Source organism: Balaenoptera acutorostrata, chromosome 15, assembly GCF_949987535.1.
Source record: "Balaenoptera acutorostrata chromosome 15, mBalAcu1.1, whole genome shotgun sequence".
Lineage (NCBI taxonomy): Eukaryota > Metazoa > Chordata > Mammalia > Artiodactyla > Balaenopteridae > Balaenoptera > Balaenoptera acutorostrata.
The window spans coordinates 89,701,719-89,722,162 of NC_080078.1; the positions used below are offsets into that span (position 1 = coordinate 89,701,719).

The 20,444-nt window shown below is 56.2% G+C and overlaps 1 protein-coding gene across 6 annotated transcripts; it reads left to right on the forward strand.

Moving 5' to 3' along the window:
- The first annotated feature begins 1,770 nt into the window (after positions 1-1,770).
- On the forward strand, positions 1,771-19,961 carry TPD52L2 (TPD52 like 2). Of its 6 annotated transcripts, XM_007185183.3 has the most exons (11): positions 1,771-1,942; positions 4,382-4,527; positions 7,062-7,210; positions 8,062-8,121; positions 12,841-12,942; positions 15,926-15,952; positions 16,219-16,362; positions 16,726-16,767; positions 17,460-17,523; positions 17,787-17,835; positions 18,365-19,961. In XM_007185183.3, exons 1-10 carry the CDS (start codon positions 1,924-1,926, stop codon positions 17,811-17,813), a joined length of 780 nt encoding a protein of 259 aa, XP_007185245.2. In that variant the 5' UTR covers positions 1,771-1,923; the 3' UTR covers positions 17,814-17,835; positions 18,365-19,961. The 6 variants fall into 6 exon arrangements, with proteins under 6 accessions (XP_007185245.2, XP_057384792.1, XP_057384795.1 ...); XM_057528809.1 differs by lacking the exon at positions 16,726-16,767 and having other exon boundaries at positions 1,772-1,942; XM_057528810.1 differs by lacking the exon at positions 16,219-16,362 and having other exon boundaries at positions 1,775-1,942.
- Positions 19,962-20,444: the final 483 nt, after the last annotated feature.

A 20,444-nucleotide genomic window follows, 5' to 3' on the forward strand; every position in this document is an offset into this window, starting at 1 on the left:
TAAAGGGAATGCAAAGATTAACCTGACCCAGTTTATGGCAACACTGTGTGATGGGTGCCTTGATCACCTAGAAAGGATGGTGTGAACATGGGCTGTGGGACGCCAGGAGGCGTCCTTCACCTGGCCTGGGTTACAGGATGACTCTGGGAAAGATGAGTGTTGAAGGGTCTGTGCAAGTCGCCTCTAACTATGGAAGGACACTGGCTTTGGAAGGGCTGTAGAAGTCTTAGCAGCTGGACCTCCCCAGGAGTGCGATGCTGCTGCTTCATAGGGCTCCCCCCGCCCCATTCCTGGCTTCTACAGGATGGGGTTCACCGTGGAAGCACAGACTCAGAGTAGGTGGCAGGCAGTCCAGGTGGGACTACAGACACACCTGCACTGACCACTCACTGCTTTGCTCCTGGCTCAGGGATGCCACACAGAATGAGAGACAAGCCCTCTGCCCACCACCATCTGTAATGCAGTCGCATCCTCACCACCTGCCCTTAATTGTATGAAGCAGGGACTACTGGCTGTCCTCAACCCCTGGGGACAGGGGCTGGCCAGGGTGGTTTCAGCTAGAAACTCTGGAAAAGCTGAAAGAAGGCAAGTGGGGCAGGCATATAATTGACGGCACCAGAGCAGGACCTGGCCTGGATGCACCTGGGCCAGTGCAAGCAGAGGCAGGTACTTAAGGTGACCTAAAGTACCAGGAAGACCTATTGGGAGAAGGTGAGCTTTGAGCTGAGACAGTAAAAGGAGTTAGCCAGGTGAGGAATGGGTTTCCTTCCTAGGGATCAGTACATGTAGGGTGGCTTGACTGTTAGGGGGAATGCTGTCCAGAAGGGTCAGATCCTCAAGGGTTTGAATACCACTAAAGCAGCGGTCCCCAACCTTTTTGGCACCAGGGACCGGTTCCGTGGAAGACAATTTTTCCACGGACGGGGGGAGGGAAAGGTTCAGGCGGTAATGCGAGCGATGGGGAGCGGCAGATGAAGCTTCGCTCGCTTGCCCACCGCTCACCTTCTGCTGTGCAGCCCGGCCCCTGCACTAAAGGATTGCTTGCAGAGGCAATTAGTAGCCAAGGAAGGGTAGTCGTGGGACTTGTTTTAGCGGGACCGTGTTGCCTAAAGGCTACACACCTCTCCTTTGACAAGTTTGGCAAACTCTTCTCCGGAGTCTGCAGGAAGCAACTCAACTAGTTGAGTGATGGGCAAGTAACTCTGGCCTCAGTTTTCTCATCTGTAAAGTGGGGAGGGCCCCATCTGTCTCACCGGGTTGCTGTGAAAAGGAAGTGAGAGAACACGGGGTCGAGGGGCGCCTCCAGCCAGAAGAGAGCAACTCGTGGTCGCGCCTTTTTCTGCGCAACCCCCATACAACTTAAAAATCCCTACAAAAAGGACAGACCCAAAAAGAAAAAGAGCCCCAAAGTCAGTGGGTCGGGCCTCGGAGGGATCGCAAGCGGCCTGAGTCTGACCCGCCGAAGTACGTCAGCCGTGGAGCTCGCAGGCAGGGGCAAACACCTTGGAGACCTCCAAGAGGCCCACCTCCAGGATCCCGTAGCGCCATGTTGCACGGTCCTCCGAGTTCCCACCTTACCCCGTGCACCTCAAGACCGTTCTACCTGTGCTTCTCGCTGGTGGACCGGCCTCCCTTTCCGGCTTCGTCCGCAGCCTCAGCCAATCAGCTTGAAGCTGATGAATCGTGACTTGGACAAAGCACTCCCTCATTGGATACCGCTCGTGGGGGCGGGACGGGGGGGCGGAGCGCGCGTCAAAGCGGAAGTGGGTCGTCGCGCTGTTGATCACGTAATGCCGCGGCGCCTGAGGCGATTCAGCTGGTTGGTGCGTAAGCTGCGAACGACATCTGTTGCGGCCCGCTCGGTTCCCACTGCGCCCGCGACCCCGGCTTCGACGCCAGCTGCGGTCCGGCCGCCGCCTAAACATGGACTCCGCCGGCCAAGGTACCTGCGGGCCCGGCGCCGCGTGGCGGCCTTTGGGCCCCTCCGCCTGCGCCCGCCCATCCCGCGGCACCACTTCCTCTCCCAGGCGCGCGGCCTCGAAGCTTCTGGCGGGTGTTCCGCCCCCGCTGGGACCGCTCTGAGCACTGGTTCCCCAGCGCCTTCCCTTCGCCCCAGCGTCTTGGGTTTCGTCACTCTGGGTAGCTGCCACTCTGCCTCCGCCCGACTCTTGCCCGGCGGGCCGCCCTCAGTCCCTGCGCAGGGCCCTTGGGGACACTCCATCCGGCCCTGGATGCGGGCCGAGGTGCCGTGCGTGGCGCCCGGGGAGGGGAGGGGAGGGGAGGCGACGCCTCGCGTTGGGCGCAGCGTCCCTTGGGTGGCAGCGCAGCTCGGAGCCCAGCCTACTGCAGAGTTGTCTGGAGGGGGAAGGGTGCAGTGAGTCAGGGGCACACCCAGCATACCAGGCCGGTTTCCGGAACAGACATCCCAGACTAGTTTGAGGTGGCCGCTGGGGGGTGTGAAGCGGGCCCAGAAGCTTAAGATCTTGAGGAGGTGGTACGAGTCTGTCTTCCATCCTGGGGCTCTAGAGGGGGTGCTAATACTACGTTGATGGAACTACGCTGGATGATTTCAGGGTGCTTTTCTATCGTTTGAGCTGTATGAGCATATTAATTAAACATTAGAATTCGTCACAAGCATGGGGTTCCGGTCATGAGAACGACAGAAAACATTTACTGAGCACCTACTATGTGCCAGACACCATTCCAAGCCTGTTTCTCAGATCTTTTTCCATTTTTGGAATAACCTTTTTAGAATGGTCCAAAAAAAACCCCGTTTTGCAGATGATTATACAGGCTGAGCTGAGACTCACCCAGGTGAGGGGCTCTAGGCCCCTCGTGTTGCCTACTGCACCAGCCCGTGCTAATTCTCTCTGTAGGTCCTTTGGTAAGGACCTTGGTCTCCTCTAAGTCAGGGTGTGAATGGCATCTGCCTGCAGGGGGTACTGAGCTTGGTCTCACCCAGTGATTGGGCAGTGCACAGCATGTTTGGTGAGTGTACAGTTTTATCTGGGGGTGATTTCCGTGGGATCCAGTTTTAGTTTTATAAGCAGACACTGTCTGAGGGCCTTCATCTGTTTTTTAAGAATAGAAAAGTTGTAGGGATCTTAAGGCACTTACTGAATTTGAGTAGGTTCAACATAGCAGATACAAACGAGGAAGTAAAACCACGTAGGTTGATCTCAGTTAAATATTGAAATCTGTTGATTAAAAAGAAAAGCTTCATTTAGTGAGCATCTCTAGAGCACCACAGAAGTGCATGGTTCCAGCTGTGGGACATGTGAAGGGAATGACACGGCCAACTAAATAGAGTGTCTTTGGTTTTAAGGGCATTTCGCCTCTTTTTAGCAGACTCTAGGGTTTCTAGAGTAGACAAACATACCTGCAGTTAAAGACACTTTTACTGTTTTGCAGCCTTCGTGCCTTTAATTTACCTTTCTTTTTTTTTTTTTTTTGGCCATGCCGCGCTTGGCTTGTGGGATCTTAGTTCCCTGACCAGGGATTGAACGCGGGCCCTCGGCAGTGAAGGCGCAGAGTCCTAACCACTGGACTGCCAGGGAATTCCCTTTAATTTACTTTTAAATGTGCCAAACACCATACAGAGCCCGTCTCTTCACAGAATGTGCTGGTCAAAAGGGAAGATGTTTTCAATGCTGATTGTATAATGTACTAAACAACGACGGCCTTGCGTTTGGAATTGGCAAGAACTGACGTAGACCTGTTCTTCTTGTAAACTTCTAGTGCATACAGGAAAGCGCGTTTAACGTGGAGAACAAACGTGACGCAGGGGTTCGAACCTGGTCTGGGTATAGCAGAGGTGTGAGGCGGCAGTGCCCTCTGCACACCGCCGCCGCCTTCTTGCCGCGGGGTGAGGGTCGGGGATGAACTGAACGGATTTTGTTTTGCCGACTCCCACAGGGGCTGGCCGACTGTGTTCCTTGTGTGTCATCTTAGCCTGTGCCCTGGCAGAGCCGCTGATTGGAAAGTGGCGCTGTTTGTGTTTACAGCTGTATTAAGTTCCTTCACGCTAAAAAATGGCAGAGCTGTTGGATCCAGCGGCTTTGTTTTTAACAAAGGTTTCCTGTCTGTGAAGATAGTATTCTTACAGGAGGAACCAGATTTAGGGAGTGGCTGCCTTGTGCCAGCATTTCTAGAACCTGAAGAAGCAACCTGGGTGGCCTGAGACGTGGCTGCTCCCAGTCTGGTGGCCAAAACCGTCTTTGCAGAACCTGTCGGAGAAGAGGCGTTGTCTCCACGGGTCCCCGGCTCCTTCCTCCTAAACCTGCCCTTGCACCCTTGCCTTCTCCCTTGGTGGAGACCTCTGTCCTCTGTTCCTCTGTGACTTTTTATGTGATGCTCTCTGACCGCATTTTGTCTCTGGCAGATATCAACCTGAATTCTCCTAACAGAGGTCTGCTCTCCGACTCCATGACAGACGTCCCTGTCGACACAGCAGTGGCCACCCAGGCTCCTGCTGTTGAGGGTCTGACAGATGCTGAGGCGGAGGAGCTCAGGGCTGAGCTTGCAAAGGTGTTGTGTCATGGCTGTGCATCTGGGGGTGACTGTGAGGCCCTCCCAGCCTAATGAGGGGCCAGAGTGCTGGCTGTGCTCTGGAGAAGTTGCCCTGGGAGATGGTCCCTGGAGCCCCACAGAAACTGCCCTCTGCAGCCCTTGGTTTGCGTGTGTCTGGCACCTTGTAGGTGCTCCATGCGGAGAATGCCCACATGGGGCAGCTGCTCTGAGCACACCATCTGCTGGGAGTTTCTCTTTTGGAATCAACACGACATTTTCAAGACCCGCACGGATGTATCTGTCCCTGGATGTTCATTTTTCTTTTAAAAATACTTCTTCTGTAAAAAGCGTTTCATGTGATCTTTTTAAAGTGAGAGCTCTTTAAGAGGAAATAGGAGTTAAGAACAAAAGTCTCTGCGTATAATTTTTATTCAGGCTAACTGCCAAGAGTGTTTCTTTTTACGGTGTGATACAGAGTCTAATAGTGACTCACTTGAGATTCCAGAATCTGGGGAAATGAACTTGTTGGCATCAGTCAGGCAGAGGCTGGAGCACGCTTGTTGCAGTTCTCTGCTCCGTCTTCGGAAATAAGCCTGTCCTGATACATCCTGGGTCCAGGCCTGGGTCTGAGCAGAGCTGGTCATGCGGACAAACCCAGCCCCAGGACCAGGTTTTAGACCATAGAGGAAGCCGCCCTTTCTGAATTGAACAGAGGTTAAAGGAGAAGCAGCAAGAAGTCCCAGGAGACTTATGTTTTGCCTTTTATTTCAGGACATGTTGGTTTAGAGAAGAAAACCACAAGGTCTTTTTCAGAGGTGAATTGCAAAATGAAGAAGCTCTCGTGTTTCGTAAAAATTTCAGTTTGTGTGTCCACGTGCCCTTAAGCCCATGTGCCCAGAGCACCATAAATGGAAAGGTCAAGTCACTGAGTGTCACTGCTGGGGTGACTGGTAATAGTTTGGCCTTAGATGATCCTGTAGTTTTGAACCGTTTCTTTTTCAGTATTTTCTAAAGCAGAATCTAGTGATATGCAGGGCTCTAGGCTGTTGTTAGTGCCTTAATCCAAACAGTCATTTTTTTTTTTTTTTTTTAATTTCTTTTTTTTCATCTTGATCTTTTGTTAGCACTTTTATGAGTTCATCAGTTTTTCATTAGAGTTCTGAAAATGCTTATTCATTCAGTTCAGCAGTACAGTCAGTTACCAGAAACCTGTACTTGTCAGAGTCTTTTCCATGAATTTCTTGAAGATGAAACTCTTTTATAGGAACATATTTGCAAAATCATCAGAGTACACCCAGAACTGTCTGTAAATGACAAAAGACTTAAAAATGACCATGGTTAAAGATTTGATGAAAGTTCATAATAATGCAGTTGACAAGAAAATTAGTTATTTCTGAGATATACATTTTAAAGTAATAACTAGGATTATTACTTATAACATTATACCAGAACATATAAGATTTTTAGACGTTTCCTGTAATGTCTGAAACATTTATATTAACATATTTCCATACATATTTCCATACAAATATAAGATTTTTAGAAATTTCATGTAATGTCTGAAACATTTATATTAACATATTTCCATACATATTTCCATACAAATACAAATATAAGATTTTTAGAAATTTCATGTAATGTCTGAAACATTTATATTAACATATTTCCATACAAATACAAATATAAGATTTTTAGAAATTTCATGTAATGTCTGAAACATTTATATTAACATATTTCCATACATATTTCCATACAAATACAAATATAAGATTTTTAGAAATTTCATGTAATGCAAACAGTCATTTTTTTAAGAAAGGGACTTTTGTTTTAGGGTAGCTGTTCACATAGGAGCAGGGAGTATTGAGAATCTAAAGTAGGAAGGCTCTAAAGGATGCTCCTCTCTGTAGTTCACTCTTTGTTTTAAGACATGAGAAGGTTCTGGTCTTTATTGTCAAGATTTTTTCTGTTGCCCAACTCAAATTAAGCAAAAAAGAGAATTTTCTTTGGGCTTGTGTAAGTGGCTTTTGCCGAGGCCTGCAGCTGACCTTGGGAACACAAATGTTGTCATAAGGGTTGTTTCTCCATCACGTGGGTCTCTGGCCACCCATCCGTCTGTCAGCTCTGCTTCCTTCCCCCGACGTGTGGAATTCCCCCGTGGTGCAGATGGGGCCTGGCTGCCAACCCTCCCCCTTCTGTTACTCACACCCAGACCCGGAGCCTGGACAGAAAGGGGCTGCTGTCTTCTAACACCCGTTCCTAGTCCCAGGGAGGAGCTCCGACAGGCCTTGCTTGTCACCCACGGTTGGGCACTGTGGTCAGTAGCCCCGCCAGGACACTCGGCTTGGGGGGGCGGGACAGTTCTCCAGACGAGGTGCTGGTGCCACATTCACACAGAGCCATGCCTGCTGTAGACTATTCCTAAGACGAGCTGTCTTTCTGTAAATGGAAAATTCTCAGGTGATTCTGAGAAGGCCTTCACTGCGACGTGTGTAAGGATGGTGGTCACTTCCTGCCGTAGGGGTGGCTGAATCCTGGTAACCGTGCTTTTGCAGGTGGAGGAGGAGGTTGTCACTCTGCGCCAGGTGCTGGCAGCCAAGGAGAGGCACTGTGGAGAGCTGAAGAGGAGGCTGGGCCTTTCTGCCTTGGAGGGCCTGAAGCAGAACCTGTCCAGGGGTTGGCATGATGTGCAGGTCTCTAACGCGTGAGTGTCTGCTCTACCTGCTTGACGGGCGTTGAGTCCTGGGGGTGAGGTGCCTCCTGGGAACGGGCAGCAGGTGTGCCGCCTGGAAGCAGCCAGCTGGGGGCCCTGAATCCTTGCCAGCAACTGAATTTGTATTTATTCAAAAAGTGTAGAGTCTACACGTGTTTTTAAGAGGCGGCAGACACGCTAGCTAGTTGGGCAAGCAGAAATTGACGAGAAGAATACGTTTCAGGGTCTAAATTGGAGAGAACACGAATTAGGTGCTTAATGAGGCTGGTTTTCCAGTGGTCCCCACAGGTCAGCGTCTGCCGAAGTGGACGTGAGTCCTTCTCACGAGCGTGACGTGGTCAGGACCTCTGACCCAGACCCTCTGCCGCAGCGCTCTGAGTTTGGGTGGTGCGGCTGTGCGGCTCCAAGGTGGAGGGATGGGAGGTGCTTCCCACTGTCTGAGAAGCCATGTCCGCACAGGAAGGCCAAGTCAGTTTTCACAAGTCTGCCCTAGGAAAGGCCCAGTGCTCTGTCCTAGGAAATTGCAGGCCTTGAACCCCGAAGGGTGGCTGTCAGAGTACTGTGTTGGGGCCAAGGGCTGTGCCCTCCTTGCTGCTCCCAGCTGTTCCCCAGGAGACAGCTTCCGTCGAATGAGCAGGCCCTCGTTCGGCATGAGGAGAGCGGCTGGGCCTGCAGGTGCCTCGCCTGGGCCTGCAGAGCAGGTGCTGAGCAGAAGCAGGCTGAACGTCCAGTCTTCCCGCCAAGTGGTCCTTCTCTGTTTTCCCTGGAATTTCACTTGCAAGTTTGAAACCTGAGTTGAAGTCGTTGTTCTAAATAATTTACCACAGACTTTCTGTTTTTAGCTACGTGAAAACTTCTGAGAAGCTTGGAGAGTGGAATGAGAAAGTGACCCAGTCGGACCTGTGAGTGCCTCTGCTGCCGGCACCTCCATCCTCTCCCCTCCTGACGCTTCTCTGAGGGACAGGGAGGCTGTGCGCACTTGGCTCAGACCTAGTCGTGGTGTTTCTTGGCTATTTTATTTTTAATATAATTTTTCTCCTCTCAAACACAAAAGAAACTGTCCTTTAAATACTTCTGGAAGAGGGTGCAGACGCTGAAGGAAGTTCACTCCGCCACCAGACCGCACTGAAAACTTGCCCCTGCCTGATGTGTGTCCCTCAGATCAGAGGCCGGAGCCGAGCTTGGGCCGCGTCTCTGGCTGGTGATGCACCTGGGGCGCCATCTGGACTGACGCTCACGGTGCTTTTCCCCCTCCTTCCCCTGCAGACCTGGCTCCAGCTGTGGTGCTCTCAGGGTTTCTTGCACTTAGGGGTGGCTCTTGAGCTGGGGGCGCAGCGTGGACCGTGCAGGTCAGATCTCGAAGGAGCTCCTGTGGCCTGAGAGGCGCCAAGCTCTCAGCCACACAGAAAAGAAGTAGAGCGCAGAACCCTCATGGGTAGCTCTCTGTCTGACAGAGCTCTGGTCCAGAAGGACTCCCGACGTTTTATTTGAGTTTCTTAAACAAGGTAATAGCACTTCATTCGTGCTCCAGTCTGGTTATAGCCTTTGAACTGGGTGGTGCAGGATTTTATTTTATTATTATTTTTTAGATTTTTTTTATTTTTTGGCTGCGTTGGGTCTTCGTTGCTGCACGCGGGCTTTCTCTAGTTGCGGCGAGTGGGGTCTACTCTTCATTGTGGTGCGCGGGCTTCTCATTGCGGTGGCTTCTCTTGTTGTGGAGCACAGGCTCTAGGCGCGCAGGCTTCAGTAGCTGTGGCTCGCGGGCCCTAGAGCGCAGGCTCAGTAGTTGTGGCACACGGGCTCAGTAGTTGTGGCTTGCGGGCCCTAGAGCGCAGGCTCAGTAGTTGTGGCTCACGGGCTTAGTTGCTCCACGGCATGCGCGATCTTCCCGGACCAGGGCTCGAACCCGTGTCCCCTGCATCAGCAGGCGGATTCTTAACCACTGCACCACCAGGGAAGCCCCTGCAGTATTTTAAAATAGTCACTTTCTGGGATGTCTTGCTTAGAAGGAAGTGCTGTCGTGGTTGCCAGAAGGCATGGGCAGAAAGCCCTTCAGTGTTGGGCTGAAAGGAAACGGTTGTGACCCAGCTTGTCTTGGAGGTGCCCGGAAGCCCAGGTTGGCCAGCTGTGTGCGTGGAGCCTTTGCAGCCTGGGGTCACGAGGGGAGCCGGGCACCAAGTGGGTTTGGTGGTTGGAGTTTCATGCTGTTTGCGTGGCTTGGTGGGGCAGCCCGTCGCTGCAGGCAGGCTCACGGTGCAGACCAAAGCTGAAAATAGCCTTGGGAGATCTTAGTGCTGTTCTGTAAAGCCAGTTGACGGGAAACTGCTGGGATACTGTTTCCGACGATCACGGTTCTGACTCCTCTGAACGGACCCTGTGGCTCTGGGCCTGCAAGTGTGGCTGGTGGGATGGCCCTTTTTTTTGTTGTTTTATACTGATGCTTACAATCCAAATCCAGGATTGTAGTGCTTTTTTTTTTTTTTTTTAATTAATTAATTTTTGGCTGTGTTGGGTCTTCGTTTCTGTGTGAGGGCTTTCTCTAGTTGCGGCAAGTGGGGGCCACTCTTCATCGCGGTGCGTGGGCCTCTCACTATCGCGGCCTCTCTTGTTGCAGAGCACAGGCTCCAGACGCTCAGGCTCAGTAGTTGTGGCGCACGGGCTTAGTTGCTCCGCAGCATGTGGGATCTTCCCAGACCAGGGCTCGAACCCGTGTCCCCTGCATTGGCAGACAGATTCTCAACCACTGCGCCACCAGGGAAGCCCGGGATGGCCCTTTTCACGCGCTTCATCAGGCAGCGGCCACGAGGTCTTAGCCCCAAGTCTGGTGGTAGAATTGTCAGGGCTGGAGGCGTCTCTGCGGTGATAGCCCAGGACGGGGACAACACGACACAGCTGCTCTGCACTCTCGGGGGCGCCTGACTGGTGCCTCCCTAGCGGTGACGGCCGGAGACCGCTGCCAGGGTTCCGCGTCCAGAGCCTCGGGGCCACCCTGTCTTTCGCGATCCGTGTGTTGGTGGATCCCTTTCGGAGAGCACTGCCTGGGGGGAGGAGGCGGGCGTGTGCAGCCCGAGCACTTAGCTCTGGTGCAGTGGTCCTGTCATGAGTGGGTTGATGCCATTTGGGAGGGGGTCTCTTCCCTCAGTCAGCTGTTGATTCAGCAGCCATGCTCTGTTGGTCGTGAAGTGATCACCTAATGGGATCCTTTTTTAGGTAGATCATAGCTAAAATCGTGCTTTGCGTGGACACCAATAAATCGCATAGTCACTCGTTGGCATATTGAGTTCTTTGGTCGCAGGTGACAGAAAGCACAGCTACAGATAGTGTCAGCCTAGGAGGGACGGGGAGGCTTCGCCTGGCGAGAAGCCCCAGCTCCAGACCCTCCACCCGGGGCTCCGACCAGCGCTCCCAACCTGTGTCCCTCCCCCTTCCACTCTCCCCACAGTGGCTTTGTTCTCAGGTAGCTCCTCTGTGGTCAAGGGGTGCCTGGTGGGGCTGGATGGTATCTTCCCAGCCTTGCAGACCAACAATAAGATTGTGCTTTCACTGTGGTCAGGGAGCTGTAGCCTCTGGCCAGGCAGTCTGGGATCACGTGCCCCACCAAGCGGGAGGTGGAGACAGCCCCCCAAGGGAGGACCCTGGAGGAGGAGCGTCCAGCAGCTGCCTCCCTCTGACTGACAGTCACGCTCACTGATCGTGGGAGGAGGCCTTTGTTTTCCTAAAAGGTGAAAGGAATTCCCAGAGGGGCAGCGGCCGGGGCCGCACAGCCTGCTGCTCGCAAGCGCGGGTGGGGCCGAGTTACCAGGACACGGACGCTGGCTCTGCCCTGGCCTCCGCACCACATCTGTCCCAGAGGGGTGCTGCCCTGCAGAGTGGCCCACAGCACGCGCCTCTCCTGCTGGTGATTCAGTGCCTGGGCCCCCTTCTGAGTCACCCTCAGGATGCTCCACTTCTGTTGCCACCGTCTTGAGAGATGCTGAGACCGGCCGTGGTGTAGGTGGCAGCTCCGGGTGAAAGCGTCTTCAAGTCAGAAGGCGCCTGGGAGAATTGCGACCACAGTCTGTGTGGAAGTCCTCTGAAAGGAGGGTGTGGACTTTGGGTTTTAGTACGATTCAGCTGTGGCCTAGAATGGACCTTGTCGCTCGGCCCAGGGGATCCTGTCCAGGCCCCAGTTGTCCAGATACCTGGGTCGCTGGGCAGGTGATTGGACTTTGAGTTCCTGTTCACTTCCGTTCTGTGATCGTGTCAGACTATCACTGGGGGAGGAATTTCTCGTTGTCAGGGTTTTCTAAGGCCTGGGTTCAGAATGAGGCATCTTACTAGTTTTTGAATCCAGAAAACGCAGAGGCAGATTTTTCAGCAAGGATTTTAGAAATTATTTTTTCGCCGTTATTAACAGTGTGTTCCAATATTACTGACCTTCTGGAAACTGAGATAAACTCAAATGTCTTAGCGATTTCAAGATATTTCCAAACTCTTGCTGGGAAGCGACACGTGTTTTGAGGCCCGGGCCCTGCTGTGCTGTGAGTGGCTGCAGCTGAGGGGAGGGAGGCCCCTCCAGGGTGCTTGGGGCCAGGCCGTCCCCGCAGGACGGGGAGTGCAGGGCTCCAGGTAGGAGGCTGGCCTGAGGGAGGCGGGTAGCAGCCGCTCACGTGGGGCCTCCCGAGGGCGACGGTGCGGGGTGGATGGGAAAGGGGGGCCGGGAAGCCCCACTGCTGGTGCCGTCCGAGCCAGCCCCCTGTGACCTGGGGGTGCCAGGAGGGCCGGAGCCGGCTGGCGTCTCTGGAGCCCTACCATCTCGAGCCATTATTGTGGGGTTGCCAGTTTGGCTTTCTCCTGGGTTCAGGCTGTTGTGTCTTCTGTTTCTGGTGGGGGCTGGACGGGGGGCGGGGTGGGGTGCTGGCGGCTGTAGGTGTTGGCTCTCAGCCTGGGCCTGAGGGTGTCCTTGCCGTCCCTGTGGCCCAGACACCCTGCCCGTGCCTGTGCCACCGCCGTTGAGGTCACGAGCCATCTCGTTGTGGGTGGACAGGGCAGGAGGGTGTGGAACAGGCCGTCTCCTTGGGGCGCCAAGACCACCCCCCTTGAACCAGTTCTCAAAGGACATGGTAGATGCAGAACAGGAGGGTGGAGGGCTGGAGGGGCTGCTCGGGGTCTGAAGGCTGGCCCGGCACAGGCCGCACTGCCCGCTGCATCCCCTGTGGGTGTGGTTGAGCTGTTCTGTCCTCAGAGGACTGTCTTAGACGAGAAGAGAAAAGAGAAGCCCCAGGAGGGCCTGAGGGGCTGGTCTGCTTGGCCGCAGGCCCTGGGCTCTGTGGGCCTCTTTGCTGCAGGGGTCGAGAGAGGTGGGGAAAGTAAGTTTCCACGGAGGGGAGGGGAGCCTGCATTACAGGAAGAGCAGAAAACAGCGCTATTGCAGGGTAGGGGGTCGTGACCTGGCAGTGCTGCGTCTGTCCCTCATGCAGTCCCCTGGGGGCCCTGAGACAGGACACGTGTTCTCTCCCTGGTGGCCAGGCTCACTCACCGCCCTGACCGCCGCCTCTTTCCTCTGGGTGCCTTGTCCTTGCTGTGGGGAGGCGTGGCTGTGCCTTCAGTGTGGTTGGTTTAACTGGTGTTTCTCCTTTCAGCTACAAGAAGACCCAGGAAACCCTCTCTCAGGCAGGACAGAAGACCTCAGCAGCCCTGTCCACCATGGGCTCTGCCATCAGCCGGAAGCTTGGGGACATGAGGTGAGACTCCCTGGCCCGACACCTCCACCCTGAGACCTGGGACGGGCAGGTGGAGTTTTAGGGGGTTTAGATCCACTAGAGGGTCTGCAGGAAGCCTGCCTGAGCCTCCGGGCTCAGATGCACATGCCTCAGGGGCCCCTCACCGCCCGCAGGTGTGGCCACACCAGCCCCGGACCAGTTGGTTCACAAACCCTTGTGCACCGGCTGCCTCTGCCATTTAATTGTATGTTTCTCGGGGTGAGGGGTCGGGGGAGGTCACTGGTGCCTGTGGGGAACTTCGGTACTTGGGGTGGGTGGAGGCGATGCTTCTCGTTGAAGTTCCATGGAGAGAAAACGATTCGGCCTGGGGGCAGCGTCAGCCTCGGTGGCCTGCCAACCTGGACAAGTCGAGGACAAGCGTGGTGTTTCTCGGGGTGTTTGCCAGGCCTGCCCTCAGAGAGCGTGCAGCTGTGCACTAGGGCCCCCGACTGAGAGTTCTGCCCCAGAAGTGGAGGAGACCCTGGTGGCCACCCGAGTGCCTCTGGGGCCAGGGAGCGTGGGGGGCCCGGGCACTAGGTGGACCGCACGCAGCAGTGCCCACCCCCAGCCTGATGGCCACGCCGCTCCCAAGCCAGGCTTCACCCTGAGTTTCCTGCTCTGGGCTTCGCTGCTGCCCCCGCAGGGCCTCCTTGGAGCCAGAGGGCAGGGTGTGACTCCTGGCTGAGCTCCCTCCTCGCTGTGCCCTCACGAGGGCCTCCCTCGGGGTTGTTGGGACTAACTGGTGAGAGACAGCGGGCTTTGCGGGTCATCCCCATCGCCAGCACCCTGGACTTGGCCCCCCGGGTTCCACTGCCGGCCCTGCCCTGTCTCCTCATAGCCAAGAATCCTATGGAGTTGCCGTGGGTCTGGCCTGCTGACCATGGCGTTGGGGGTCCCCCTGGCCCTGACCCCTCACCTCTCACCCTTGAGTGGGCTCCTTCTTGCCTGCTTAGGGTAAGCATTTCCCTGCCTCACAGCTTGTGGCTGCCTCGTGGGCCTCAAGGTAGGAGCCCTGCCCTGGCCGATTGGCCACAGGCACTCACGAGCCCCGGGCCCCACCCGGCTGAGCAGAGGACAGCTGGTGCCTGGAGCCGTGCTCACGTTTTATCCGTGTTTGTTTGACATCGTTACCCCTCTCCTCTCCCTGACCCCGCAGCTTTTTATTTTGAAAAACTTCAAACCTTTGGAGAAGCTGAACAGTCAGTACTAGGCAGTCTGGGCCTCAGGGGTGCACCCTCTACACTGGGGGTCCCTGCGGGCCACGCTCGGATGCAGGCCTTGCCCACCGTGGCTGTGATTCGGGCACAAGAGGGACCCCCCAGGGCGGTGGCTCCGCGCTGGCAGCAGGAGGGCCTGTGGCAGTTGCTCCCCAAGGCTTCGCGCTGCTCGGCTCATGCTTGACTCGGTGTGTTCCTGGATTGAGTCTCCCATGACGCTGCATGGGATGCCTACTGTGGCCACCTGAGCCAGGCTGATGACACGCCCCTGGCAGCCAGGCCTCACTCCCAGGGCCCGTCACAGAGCGAGGGGAGCGTCTGCTCGGGTCTGTGCTTTCCTGCAGAGGCTGGCCTGATGACAGGGCACCTGAAGCAGGTGACAGAGGTCTGCTTCGTCCTCTTCTGGGAACATTCTCTTTTTGGTGTCATGCGCTCATGTTCAGTATTCTCACTCTTGAGCATGTTCGGAGCACTCTGGGTGGAAAGCAGGCGAGAGGGCAGAGCCCCGGGCGTGGGTGGAAGCGGCTGCGGGCGAGCCGGCTGGGCAGTTCCTCACACGAACGGCTTCGATCTGGGGGAGCAGTGACGCGGCCCATGCTCCGTCTGTCCCCACTCTCTGCTCAGAACCCGGAGTGGCCCTGTCGCTGCAGGTCCCGTGCCCGCCGTGCGTGAGTCAGCCCGGCAGAGGAAGTGGCGTGTGGTCACGGGGCCTGTTGGCCGGGGTCTCGTTCCGGGGCCTTGTGTGCCTGCTGCTGGTCTTGCTCTCGTGATTCCAGTGGTGCTGTGATCTCCGGGTCTCAGGGTCCTCGGTGTGTCCCCATCGCCTCACCACGTGGTCTCAGGTGGTTTCTGAGGCTAAGGCCCATTTACGTCTGTGGTTTGGAGCTCGAGGCTGATGGAGTTGCCCGCTTCTTGAGAAGGAGAACCAGGCCCAGGGAGGTCTCCCTTGCACGTTCAGGGTCAGGGGCTGCTCAGTCCTTCAGGACAGCAGCCCCACGCTGGTGTCTCGAAGGGCCCGTCCAGGAGTAGCCCGGGTCGAGAGGCCTTCTGCATCCCCGGGGGTGGGGAACTGGATTGGGGCCAAAGGCCCAGTTAAAGCAGGGTCAGGCCTCCGTCCAGCTGGGTGACCTTTGACAGGACACGTGCCTCCTCTCACCATTGGGCTCGTTCTCCCGCCGAGCGGAGCAGGTCCTGCCGCCCACCAGAGCGGTGTGGGTACATCAGGCCACGTGACTGTCACTTCTGAAATGATCTCCATGTTGGGGTGGCCTCGTCCCCCTCCCCAACCCCCTGCCCCCCCCGGGCAGCTGCCCTTGGACACGCTCAGATTTCTCGGTCAGCTTCTGTCATCTGTGGTGATGGAGCCAGAGCATGAAGTTCTCAGCCCTGGGGGTGTCGCAGGCCCTGTCGCGGTGCAGGGGGCGCCCCGGCCCAGCTGGAGTGCAGGCTGATGGGGTCCTGGGTGAGGCACGGACCCCGGGGGCCGAAGAGCACCTCACGCCCTCGCTCTGCTTGTTTCTTTGGGCTCCTTCTCTCCAGTCTGTGGCGTAGTCAGATGCGAGGGTCCCTCGTATGTGACCGCATCCGGGAGGGTGGGGCAGAGGCTGGAGAGGGGGCACATGCCCTCCTCCAGCAGCGTGGTCGCTGGGGTCCCTGTGCTCTTCTGGAGCTCGAGCAGAGGGGCCGGGGCAGGACCAGGCGCCCCTCCTAACACTGCATCTCTTCTCTCCTCCTGCCGCCGCTCTCAGGGCTCGGCCCTTCTCATACTCCTTTAGGTAAGACTGACGCTGGGCACGCCGGGCACGGCTGGCCCCGGGGAGGCTGTGCGGATGAAGGTGGGGGTGGGGCCAGCACAGCAAGGTGGTCACCGGCGGCGTGATGGGTGCAGGGCTCCTCCCCTGATTGTGCAGCCCGCTGGGTCCTGTCGCCGCCCGCTCTGACCCGGCCTCACTGAGTGGCCATCGGCCCACCCCTGACTCTGTTCCTGGAAGGGGCCCTGCCAGCCCTCAAGCCATCGTGTCCCCATGTCCTCCTTCCCCAGAGCGGTCCTGCCCCTCCAAGTGGAGCTGCTCTCCTTCTCCCCGCAAGCAAGCGCTCTTTCTGCCGCGGGCGCTTGGGACCGGCTCAGACAGCCTCCCGAGTGTCCTTTACCTCGTGCTGATCAAGCCGCTCCTCTACCTTGGAGGTCTGGAACCCAAATCCAGAACAGTCTGTGACTTTAAATATTCCTACTTGCCCTGCTGGTCTCTCTGGAGCTTGCTCTGAAGTCACGTGGGGACACCTGGCGGTTCTTGGCACCAGAAGTGTCTTTAGCACCCCAGGCTGAGAGCGTCTTAGTTTCCTTGTCCCAGCACCCTCCTCCGGCAGTGTCACGCTTCTGGGGCCACGCGAGGGGCACCCGGGTCTGGTTCTCCCCCGGAGGGCAGCCTTGCGGCTTCTCTGTGCTTCAGTGGTGTGGGTTGGGCGGGGGCTCAGCTTCCTGCACGGGGAGGCGGCTCCTGTCCTCGCCTTAACTCTCCTTCTCTGCTCCTGCCACGCCTCCGAGCAGCAGCCACTCCATCCGCCACTCCATAAGTATGCCGGCCATGAGGTAACGTGCCCCTGCTCCCCACGGCTCCCCGAGCCCGCTGGGCCCCACTGGGAGGCCGCTGGGAGGGGGTGGCTCCGGCTGGTCCGTCTCACTCCCCAAACCCCGGGACCAGGGACCACCTTCCCCCTCAGCGTCCTCTTGGCTCAGGGTTGGGAGATACCTCTTCGAGGCTGAAGAGCTGGTGGGGGTGAGGCCCCAAACTGGGCTCCACCTGGAACTTTCCAGGGCTGCCCTCAGGGCCGGGCCGGAAGGGGCAGAGAGGCTTGCACACGCCAAGAGGTCTCAGGTGTCTCCGAGATTTTTATGGTGGCTGTTTATATCCTGAGAACAGCCAGAGCCGAGACCTGTTCCTCCTCGAAATCCCCACTTGTGCTTGCTCCTGCTCTGTAGTGCAGCCTGGGTCCCCGCAGAGCTCATGTCCCCGTCCCAGGAGAATCTGCTGCAGCTGCTGCCCCCCGAGCATGCCAGGGGTCACTGACAGGCTGCCTCCAGAGGCCTGGGCTCAGGGAGCTGCGGAGCCAGGGAGGGGGACGGGGGCTGGGTGGGACCAGGCCTGGCCTGCTTTCTCCTCTGCCTCCTCGTCACTCTCTGCTCTCCGAATGCTCCTTGGTTTTCCTCTTGCTCGACTTCTGTGAGAGATCTGTGTGAAGAACACGTGGGACTTTCCATAACCCCAAGATGTGTGCATTTAGGGCGCAGCAGAAACGTGCCCGGCGTCCCCCGGCTGCCCAGTCGAGGGGTCCGCAGTTTGCCCAGGTGAAGTCTGGGGCTTACCAGCTGGTGGCATGCAGATCTTCTGTCCTGCAGGTGGGGGGTGTGGCTGACCTCGGTTCTGTCCTGGGGAAGCCTCCGAACATGTGTGCCCCCTCTCCTTTTTTTGGCTCGTCACGTTTTTGCAGTGAGGCCTCGGCATCTCAGGGATCTTTCCGGAGGATGACCCTAGCCCCGAGTTCCTTCAGGTTTGGGAGGGTGACAGAACAATGTGCTCCTTATGCTGACATCTTTCTCTCTCTTTAAAGGAATTCCGCCACCTTCAAGTCATTTGAGGACCGAGTTGGGACCATAAAGGTAACTGGATCTGGACCGCCCAGTTCTGCCGGGGTGGGACATGTCACTAGTCATTGTAGGTTCACGTGCAGTTATGGGAAATGATACGGAGAGCTCTTGTACCTTGTGCAGTTTCTGCCGGTGGTAACATCCTGCAGTGTCACAACCAGGAGACAATGCTGTTACAGTCACAACAAAGCACAGTTCCACCATCCCCACAAAGATTGCGGCCTGCCTACCCCCTGCTCTACACCCCTGGCAACCCCTAACCTGCTCTCCATTTCTGTTGTGTCAAGAACGTCATGTAAATGCAGCCATGCAGCGTGTAGTCTTTTGGAGATTGGCTCTTTTCACTCTGTCTAATTTCCTAGAGAGAGATCCAGCCTGTTTCCCGTGTTGGTGATTTGTTTCTTTTATCGCTGAGCGGTGTCCGTGTCACATAAACTCACGTAGAGATCGGACACCTTGAATTCCCAGCACGGGCCTAGGATCTGCTAGGCGTGTGTGCTCTGTCTCATGTTCTTCTTTCTTGGTCTTTTCCCATCTGTAGACTAAGGTTGTCAGTGGCAGAGAGAATGGCAGTGACAACCTTCCCTCCCCGACCGGGAGTGGAGACAGACCCCTGCCCGATCACACGCCCTTCTAAGCCCGTAGCGGCTTTGCCCGGCCACGGCACAAGCACACCCTCATCGCCACAACTGCAACCTCAAGCGGCGGGTGTTGAGGACAATCACGCCATCCCCGTGGAGACGTGGCTGCCGCGCTCGCATGGGTCAGAGAACACGTCCTGTACACAGATGCCTCCCCTTCTGTCGGTAGATCAGCAAATTGCTGCGCCGTCCTGCCTCGGAGCGGGAAGCGGGCAGGGTGGCGGGTCCCGGGGTGTGAGCCAAAGCCAAGCTCTTGTTGGGAGTCTCGTTAGTTGATCAGCATGTTGAAAGCGGGGTGGGGGTGGGGGGAAGAGCGATAAGTATAAAATGCGTGGTGTTTTCTAAACTCCTTCCCTAAGTCACAGAAGGAAGAGTCATCCAGAAAGCCCTGCCGGATCTGCAGTTTTATTTCAAAATGCTAAACAGGAAAACTACCCATTTTCTGAGACCTTCCAGAAAGCTGATTATCAGCAGATGCCTAATCATTACACTAATGATCTAGCTTTAACAAAAGCAAATTCTTTATTTTTTAAATGCAGCAGGTTTTTCAAAAAGTAAAACTAAGCAAAGCAGCTTTAGCCTCACAGTTAGAAAATATTATTCCTTTGGACTCAAGCTGAAGTGCACGCCTTATATCGCCTTATGTTTTATTTGTTTATAATGTTTTTATATATATATAAACGAGGGTTCTTTAGTGGATTTTGAGCACTATGTAAAATCCTGCATCCAGCCGAGGGGCAGCACCTCTGTGCCAGTGGTGTGTTTTATTTCACGAGTGCATTCCATCCCCGTATAGAGAACTGGCTTCTCTCTTCTCTCAGTGACCGGCGCAGCTCCCGCTGGCCAGTGGGGGTGGGAGCAAGAAAGACCAGCACCTTCACAGAGGGCTGGCGCTGCCCCTGTGCAAGCTGGGCCTGGCTGGCACGCCGCCCATCAGCGGCTCCAGCCTGCGTGTGTGGCACACGCCAGGGCCAGCGAGCGGCAGGCAGACCCGCGGGTAGGTCAGAGCCAGGGCGTCGGGTCAGCTGGGACTCTGCTGTTGCCTTTTCTCAGGAGCTACAAAGATCTCTTTCCGCTCCGATGCTGCCACAGCCCAGCAGCCTCTCACCCAGGGCCCCACGTCTGGCGCGCCTGGAGGGGCAGCTCTGTGCCTTACAGGCTCTTAGCGGGCAGAGACCTCGCCTGCATCTGTGCACTCTCGAAGGGGAGGAGCCGTCAGCTCAGTGTCTTCTCTGGTCGACCGTGATGTGCTGTCTGGTACCTGAGTGTCTGCTGGTCACTTCAGACACACGGTGGCGGTGGGGGGGGGGTGGCTGCAGTCCACACTCGTGCCTTGGGAGGAACGCTGCTCTGTGCTCTTTCCCCAGGGTTGGAATCTCTCAGATGGGGTGTGATGGGAAGGCAGGATGCAGGTGTAATAACTGATTTATCTTTTCCTTAAAGTAGATAACGGGTGATTTGTCAATAAAGCATTCCTTTGGGGGAAAACCCACTTAAGCTCGTGTGGTGCATCTTACTTCATTCAGGAAGGTGGCGAAAGAGTGGCAAAGTAACCGACAGGCAGGGTCCCTGCACCCTAGGGAGAGGCAGGCAGGAAATCGATGGTCTCAAACACCAATCCTAGACCTGCAGTGCCGTGAGAGGGTGTGTTGGTGGCAAAGCTGTGGGGTCTCTCGGGGAGGGGTGTGGAGCATGGGGAGGAGCCGGCCAGGTTACAGTTGAGTCTGGGCTGAGCTGCCAGAGCCATGCAGGCGGGCATTGCAGCAAGAGGGTGGCTGGCCGGCCAGGATTCTCCCCACCGAAGGGCTCCGGCCTGGTGTGAGAGCTGCTTGAACTTCTGAGGTCGTCCGGCTGCAGCTGTAACAGCTGTGGTGCAGGAAGGGCACACGTGTCCTCGGCCGGGTGGGCGGGTGGAGGGGCTCACTGAGAGGGGGGTGGGCCTTGGGAAGAAGAGGGTCCTGTTCCTTGGGCCAGCAGTGT

What these genes read in the sequence shown, in the direction of transcription:
- TPD52L2 (XM_057528812.1), top strand. An exon ending in TCAGGGCTGAGCTTGCAAAG is followed by an intron (nt 4,528 to 7,061) that starts GTGTTGTGTCAT and finishes GTGCTTTTGCAG; the next exon opens with GTGGAGGAGGAGGTTGTCAC. An exon ending in CGGAAGCTTGGGGACATGAG is followed by an intron (nt 12,943 to 18,364) that starts GTGAGACTCCCT and finishes TCCCATCTGTAG; the next exon opens with ACTAAGGTTGTCAGTGGCAG.